Here is an 8,298-nt window from a genome sequence, read left to right as displayed (position 1 = left end):
AAATAAAAACAAAGCAAAACAAAAAACCCCTAGAGTACTAACCACCAGGTCATCTGCAAACCAAGGTTCCTAACCAGTCTGCCTTTTCTCTACCTTTCAGAATATTCTGCTAGTTGCTTCATGTATTTTGTCAGGGTTTTAAGTTGTAATTAATGTGAGGAACAAGGTAGAGTGGGCTTATTCCATCTTGTATGGAATCAGAAGTCTTGTTTATTGTAATTCAAGATTCAATATTGTAAAGTTTTCACATTGGCATTTAAGGTAAGACTAAGGAATATATTTAGTATATATGGTCTACTGTTGTGGTTTTTTAAGTAAATAATTATTAAATGTGATAATCATCATTATAATCTTATACCAAGAATAGATCTTATTAGGCTAGTGCTGTCTCACTTCCATCTCCCCTCACCTTTTCAATCTTTGTGGATCATTTTGGGTCAGTCATGTTACCAGTGAACCTTTTCTACTTCTAAGAACCCTTAATCCTTCTCACTATCAACTAAAAAAGCTGCCTTTGCAGTTCCTAGAATCTGGTAATTAGCTGCAGATAGAGCAGTTTTACCATAGCGATTAAGAATATAGGCAGTGTACCACCTACATTGGAATCTTAGCTCTGCTACTTTTCCAGGATCACAAAGCTAATTACTAAAAATATTTCTGTGCCTCAGTTGTCCCTGTCTGTAAAATAGGGATAAGAATTTATCTCATAGAGCGGTTATAATGTTTGTAAATTCCATACAATAGTGCTTGTACATAGAAAGCACTCAGATATTAGCTGCTGTTGTGATTTCTCCCACTTTTCAGCTCTTAAAAACATTTGCAGTTTGGTGACTTGTATGCCTATCTTACCTCTTCCTGTTAGATTGTAAATTCCTTAAAGATAGAGACTGCCTTGTTAATTTTTATAATTTTTTCAATGGATTTTGCAAAGTAGAAGGTGTTGAATAAATATTTACTGTATCAAATTATAGGAAAATAGCAAAATTTTCAGTAAGATTGTTTTTCAGAGCCCATTTACTTAATATAAATTTATAACCTAAAGTAATATAATACTCTCTCTGTATTATATTTCAGGAATTCTAATGAATCATTGATTGACCAGCACCATTTTACCAGTTGGAATGAGTTATCAGAAATGGGCATAGTGCTTTTAGATCCAACACGTAATAGATGGCGATTACTTCTTCAAGCCAACACCTTTTTTGATTGTGTAGGATTTTTGTCTCTTCATCTTTGAATTCCAGTTTCTGTTGTTGGCAAATAAAAGGAGTTCATGTAGTTTTTGCCCAAGCTTGAGTCACCATGAGTAGTAGTTTAGGAAAAGAAAAAGACTCTAAAGAGAAAGATCCCAAAGCACCATCAGCCAAGGAAAGAGAAAAGGAGGCAAAAGCCTCTGGAGGTTTTGGGAAAGAGAGCAAAGAAAAAGAACCTAAAACCAAAGGGAAAGATGCCAAAGATGGAAAGAAGGACTCCAGTGCTGCCCAACCAGGGGTGGCTTTTTCAGTTGATAATACGATCAAACGGCCAAATCCAGCACCTGGGACTAGAAAGAAATCTAGCAATGCAGAGGTGATTAAAGAGCTCAACAAATGCCGGGAAGAGAACTCAATGCGTTTGGACTTATCCAAGAGGTCTATACACATATTGCCATCATCAATCAAAGAGTTGACTCAATTAACAGAACTTTATTTATATAGCAACAAATTACAGTCCCTCCCAGCAGAAGTGGGCTGTCTAGTAAATCTCATGACACTTGCTCTAAGTGAAAATTCACTTACCAGTTTGCCTGACTCTCTTGATAACTTGAAGAAGCTGCGGATGCTTGATTTACGGCATAATAAACTGAGAGAAATTCCTTCAGTGGTGTATAGGCTGGATTCTCTTACCACTCTTTACCTTCGCTTTAATCGAATAACTACTGTGGAAAAAGACATCAAAAACCTTTCAAAACTCAGCATGCTTAGCATTCGAGAGAACAAAATCAAACAACTACCTGCTGAAATTGGTAAGAGGCCTTGGGTTACTATTATTGTTTGTAGTATTTGTTATGCTCAATAATTTTGTCCAGTGCTTTTCCATATTAGAAAATATCTGATACTTGTCTAAAAAACAGCTGGTTTCTAAGTTCTGTCTTCTTTATGGTTTACTTTAATCAGTTATAGAGATATTAATAGTACACGGTTTGAGATTATTTTATAGACCTAGATAATTAGTTAGAATGTAGATGTAATTGGGCCTTTTTCACACAAATCTAATATGCTTTCATTTTCATTGGAAAAAAGTAAATTTGAAGCAGGAAAAAAATTTTTACCTAATTTTTTAATTGTTACCACCTGTTTTTAAAGTATTTACAAGATAAGATTATATAAGATGCTTTAGGGCTGCATTTTCTCATTCTCTGACATCTTCTTTTTTACCTAAAAACTGTTTGTTTAAATTCATATTACTTTTCTACCTAATTTACCACAAAAGATTGGCATATCAGAGCCTTGTGAAGAAGCAGGGTTGTAAGAAAGTTGAAAAAAAATTTCATTTTGAAAGTACTTACATGTTCATTAAAAACAATCTAAGGATACAGAAAAGTAGAAAAGTTACCAATAGTTAATGCCAACACTGTTAGTATTTTGGTAGATTTCATTCTTGTTTTTATATGTAAAGCTAAATTGTACTGAAAAAGGGGACTGTTTTTAAAAGAATAGATAGTAGAATAAAAAAATAGGAAATACACGTGTGTAAACAAGTCAGTAAAAAGAAGTTAGTTGTTTTGATATTTTTAATTTAAAAAAAAATTTCAGGGGCTTCCCTGGTGGCGCAGTGGTTGAGAGTCCGCCTGCCGATGCAGGGGACATGGGTTCGTGCCCCGGTCCGGGAAGATCCCACATGCCGCGGAGCGGCTCAGCCCGTGAGCCATGGCAGCTGAGCCTGTGCGGCAGCAGGAGAGGCCACAACAGCGAGAGGGTCCGCGTACTGCAAAAAAAAAAAAAAAAAATTTCAGCAACTTTTGGAATGTAGTCAACCGTTGACTTACCAATTTTGAGAAATTGATAAAAGGTATTATCTTTGTGGGCCCTTTTTATGAGAGTTCGAAAATTTGACATAAAAATTGATTATACAGCTTTTAAAGGGAAGTTTCCCTTTTTTGTGTGAAAGACAAATTTATTCTGAATAAAACAGGTTAAATATATTGTTTGAGCATTGGTCTTATAGTGGGTGATGAAGGAAACTTTGTTTTTACGCTGTGCAGCTATGTAGAGATATAATATTCTCTGGATGTTTTAAAAATTTTATTTAGCTTTGAGAAAGATGCAGTTTAAATTTTAGGTATGGTGTTCTATTATATTTGGCTCTAACCAGACACTTAATTTAATTTTGGTTTAATTAAATGTATTTAGAAAATCCACAGTCGTTTTTCTCAAGCAATGTACTTGTATTTATAAAGTGTGACACACTTACGAGATACTAAAATATCCCTAGGAATTCGAATGGATATGTTTCTTTTCATGTCTTCAGATAACAGTGTGGTTGTTGAATGACATTTGATTTTTGTACCAGATTCAGTCAAAATTTGACCTGTTTGTATGACTCATTGTAGAATAGAATTATAAGCTGTTGGGGAAAGAAATGCTGAATTTTTATGTAGAAATATAAAATGTTATTTCCAGTCTTTGTACTTATTGTTGTTTTGTGCATGTGTTACACTCCATTCTAAAACGTTGGCTTTCATTCATATGAAAGTCTTTCTTTAAGGATTTTTTTTTTTCTTTAGAAGATGTTATCAAATTACCTGGGAATTAAGAACATGCATTTCTTAAGCAAGAAATTATTTCATAGGACTTTAAATTTACTTCACTTTGTTCTTGAGCAGATGGTTACAACATTTTTACTAAAAAGTGAATTTATTTTTAAAAATTGGCAAATTATATTTAATTAAATGGTTGATTTTTGTGGTTGCCTAATCTTTGGAACTTTATTCCTAAATTTGTAATTTATAAAATAACCATTGATTTGTTTTTTAATGAGCGCCCTCCCACCATTAGTGACATTGAAGTTTTGTGTTCTTGTAATTTCTGTATTTCTATAAAAATAGTAACTTCATAAATGTCATTTATTTTATTCCGAGCAGGGCATCAGATAGAAAGTAAACTGCTTTAAAAAATAAAACAATATTTCTTATAAGGAGTTAAAATTTATAAGGTTTAACTTACATGCATGGATTTGGGACAAACATCGCAGAAGTCTGCATTATGTGTTTCCTTATAAGGAAAAAGAAAATAAAGATCTAGTAAAAATCTCATAATTGTAATAATAAGAGTAGCTGTTGTTTGAGCACAGTATGTCATATAACATACACTATTCTGTACATGTAAATTTACATCTAATATCTCATTAAATTCTTACAGTAATCCAATGAAATAGGTACTTCTCACCTCATTGTACTGAAAAAGGAACTGAAAGTTTAGTGAGATTAGGTAATTTACTAAAGATCATACAGTTAAGAAGATGGCATAGTCAGAGTTTGAATCTAGGTCTCACTGTACTGCTCCCACTAGTCTAGAAGAGTGAGTCTCATCCCATAGATTATGATTTACTGGTCTGGCAGGTCCAGGGGATCTGTACTTTTAATGAGTAAGTTGGGTTATTCCAAGTGTAGCTGCAGTTGAAAGCTATTGCAGTAGATTTTTTTTTTTTTTGAGAGGGGACAATGTTAACAGCTTAATTGAGATATAATTCACATACCATACGATTAATGCATTCGAAGTATACAATTCAGTGGGTTTTAGCATGTTCACAGAGTTGTTGTTCACTATCACAAACAATTATGGGAGATTTTCATCACCCCAGAAAGAAACTCTGTTCTGTTTGGCAGTCACCCCACCCCACCCATGTTTTCTCCCAACTCCTTAGCCCTAGGCAAACACTAATCTACTTTCTTTTTCTATAAATTTACCTATTCTGGACATTTCATATAAATAGAATCATAAAATATATAGTCTTTGGTGGCTAGCTTCTTCCACTTAGCATAATGTTTTCAAAATTCATCCAGGTCATAGCATCTATCGGTGCATCATTCCTTTTTATTGCTGAATGATATTCCACTGTATGATTATACCACATTTTATTTATCCACTCATCAGTTGTTGAACATTTGGGTTGTTTTCACTTTCTGGCTATTATGAATAAAATTACTATGAACATTTGTGTACAAGTTTTTGTGTAGACATTTGTTTTCATTTCTCTTCAGTGTATACCTAGAAGTAGATTTACTGAGTCATATGGTAACTCTATGTTTAATCTTTTGAGGAAATACTGGACTATTTTCTTAAGTGGCTATACCATTTTACATTCCCATTAGCAGTGTATGAGGGTTCCAATTCCTCTATATCGTCAACATTCTTGTGATTATCTTTTTTTATTATAGCCATTCCATGAGTGTGAAGTGGTATCTCATTATGTTTTTTATTTATAGTTTCCTGATTATTATTGATATGTTTTTAACTCTTGAAGGCTATCTTTCATTATAAAGGAAAGACAGAAATAGTTATTTTCTGTGATGCAGATCCTGCTTTACTGCTTTTTTAATTACAACAAAAACCCCAAAATCCTGAGCTCCTTTGAGAATGCTTACGAAATAAGACTCATGCACCCAGATCAAATAAAATGGAATTTGACATTTTTAAAAGTTATACGTCTTTAATGCAATTTGACTTACTGCTGAAACTCATAACAAGAGAATTTACAATTCCAAATATATGCTAATTATCATTTTGTTAAACTTTCATTTATACGTATTAGATCCACATTATTATAGATATATATATATATTAGATTTATATTATGCATATTAAGTGCTTATTCTTCTCTGTTGTTTTTATGAGTATACCACTTTCAATCATGCCATCCAGTTTTGTGTTCAGCAGTATATTTGAGGAATGTGAGAAATTAGAAGTTTGTGAAACATAGCCTAGTATTTAGTTTAAATAATGTATTTGGAATTTAGCAGCTGTGCTGTTGCCTTTATAGGGAAATTATATTAAAATCTGAATACCTGTTTAAGCATTAATAGTATCTTTATTAATGCCATGTGATTTGATACTAATGATGCATATTCACGTGGGTGAATACTGGCAGAAAGCAGTAAAAGGATACTGAAAGACATATGAAGAGCCAGACATAATACATTAGAGAGCAGCCAAGAAAACTCTTCACTTGGTAATACTGATTTACTTTTTTCCTTTTGTATGATAAGTCATGGACAAATAAAGTAAATGTCCTATCTTTCTGTGTTAAGTAAGATAGATGGAAACCTTAGTCATTGCTTGTTTAGATTAGTGTTTCATTCTTCCTGCCCATACCTCCTTTCACCATTTTTAATCTTAAAAGAGACTCTTCACTGAACACCAAGGCACTCAAGAAATCATGTTTTCAGAGAGAAAACAGTAAATAACCACTCCCTTACCCCATCCTTCCTTGCACCGACCCCCCCCCCCCCCCCCCCCCCCCCCCCCCGCAACTGGCCCGGTTCTTTTCAGTTTCATGTTAGAGATGTGCTTTTGTAAATTTTTTTGGGTGGGCCTGAATAGATTAGAGTGAGGGTCATCAGGTTGTCAGTTTGAATAATTAATCACTTTACTTCAGGAAACTCTGATCAGTGAAGTTTTAAATGACTTTATTTTTCTAGAAAGAAAATGATTACTCTTTGAAACCAGAAATAAACTCCATCTTTCTCTTACTAATATTCCTACAACTTTTCCTTCATTGAATTAAAGGCTGGTTTAAGATTGCTTCTCCTTAAAGTTTCCTCCTATTTATTATTCTTTATAAAAACAGCTAAGTTAGAGGGAATCTTAAAAAAATCTGTTTGTCCTATATTGTATGTTCAATAAAATGCTACATCATTTATATTGTATACAATTTTGTGTAAATTTGTCTTAGGAGAATGATCTGCTATGTTATGTATGCTTTTTGAGAACCCAGATCATTTTTACTCATTAAAAAGAAAACAGCATTCAGATATATGAGAAATTAGAAACAGCAATTTTTTAACCCATGTGACTCATTAACATTTATTGAAAACAATCAATTTTCTACTATATATGCCAAAGTACTACAGTTATATTTTATGGCAAGTAATATATAATATATAATGTGTATGTATGTATAATCAATATATATAAAAATACTAAGAACAGAATCAGCAATTTTTTTTAAGTTGAAGGACCTTAGAGATCTTATTTAATTCCCTATTATGTAATTTTCTATGAATTTTTGCAGGTAATAATTGGTGGGTTTTCAGTAAATGTGGCTTGAAGTGAATTTAGTGAAGCCAAATACTATTACCCAATTTTTAATATTAACCCAAATTGTAATCCTTAGTTCCTAAAATTCTTGAAGTTCTCCTAGGACTGCCAGAGGTGCTGCAATTGCTTTCATGGTCCAGGTAACATTATTTAATGATCTCATTTGACTGTTTTGTACAAGTGCTAATGAGTAACTTAGTTTGGCAGGAAAACGAAATCAGGAAAGGGAGTTCATAGTTGTTAATAAATAACTTCTTTTCACTGGAAATCAGTAAGAAACCTTAGAGACCTAGAAATGAACTGTTAACTTAGTTGATTGTTATCAAATTGTCAGGTGTTTCACTAAACAACAGAAACCTGGAAAAGTTACTCTTATTGCTAAAGGAGGATGTAAGAGAACAGAGAAAAAAACACTTCAACCATCTTAGAAGGATCTGATAGAACCAGAGGATACATTTGACTTCCCACACTGCTAAGGTGTAGGGAGGAGGGCAATCATTGTACTCTAATGATAGCATGCTATCCATTCAAAGAATATAGACACTGTTGTCCATGTTGCTTAGTTACAGAAGCACTTGCTCAGAAGAACTACTAAAGTTTTCTTTGCAATGAAAGGGAGAATTAAGCTTTCAAGACAAATTTATGCAAATATAATAGTGTATATTCTGACCTAAGTCCCTAAATCTATTCAAGCTTGTGTAATAAGTATTTCCAGCCCTTGTTAATCATGTAGTTTTACAAATGTATTTTAGTAAGATTTGATGTGATTTTTATAGAGCTAAGCTCTGAATGTTTGAAAAGTAACCCTATAAGTTCAGGAACAAGAGTTATTTTAAAAATGTAAGCGTCCTTATTAATGTGAGTCAAATGATAATATAGGGAAGGCCACAACTTATGAAATAAACCTAAATTATTTATTTACCAGTATTTGAGTGCCTGTTAATAGATACGTTTTAATAGGTCCTTTCTTTTTTTTTTTTTTTTTTTTTTTTTTTTTTTT

At 32.8% G+C, this 8,298-nt stretch overlaps 1 protein-coding gene across 2 annotated transcripts in view; it reads left to right on the top strand.

Annotated features, from left to right (window-relative positions):
• The first annotated feature begins 1,071 nt into the window (after window positions 1-1,071).
• SHOC2 (SHOC2 leucine rich repeat scaffold protein) overlaps window positions 1,072-8,298 on the top strand; it is a 46,515-nt gene continuing 39,288 nt past the window's right edge. The window contains exon 1 of one of the 2 annotated variants that reach the window (XM_007469631.1): window positions 1,072-2,005. In XM_007469631.1, coding sequence (XP_007469693.1) covers window positions 1,303-2,005 — 703 coding nt within the window. In that variant the 5' untranslated portion in view covers window positions 1,072-1,302. The remainder of the gene's footprint in view (window positions 2,006-8,298) is intronic. The other variant, XM_007469632.1, reaches the window with a different exon arrangement.

Source organism: Lipotes vexillifer, unplaced genomic scaffold (genome assembly GCF_000442215.2).
Source record: "Lipotes vexillifer unplaced genomic scaffold, Lipotes_vexillifer_v1.1 scaffold240, whole genome shotgun sequence".
In the NCBI taxonomy this organism is placed as follows: Eukaryota; Metazoa; Chordata; class Mammalia; order Artiodactyla; family Lipotidae; genus Lipotes; species Lipotes vexillifer.
This window is presented reverse-complemented; position numbering and strand designations above follow the sequence as displayed.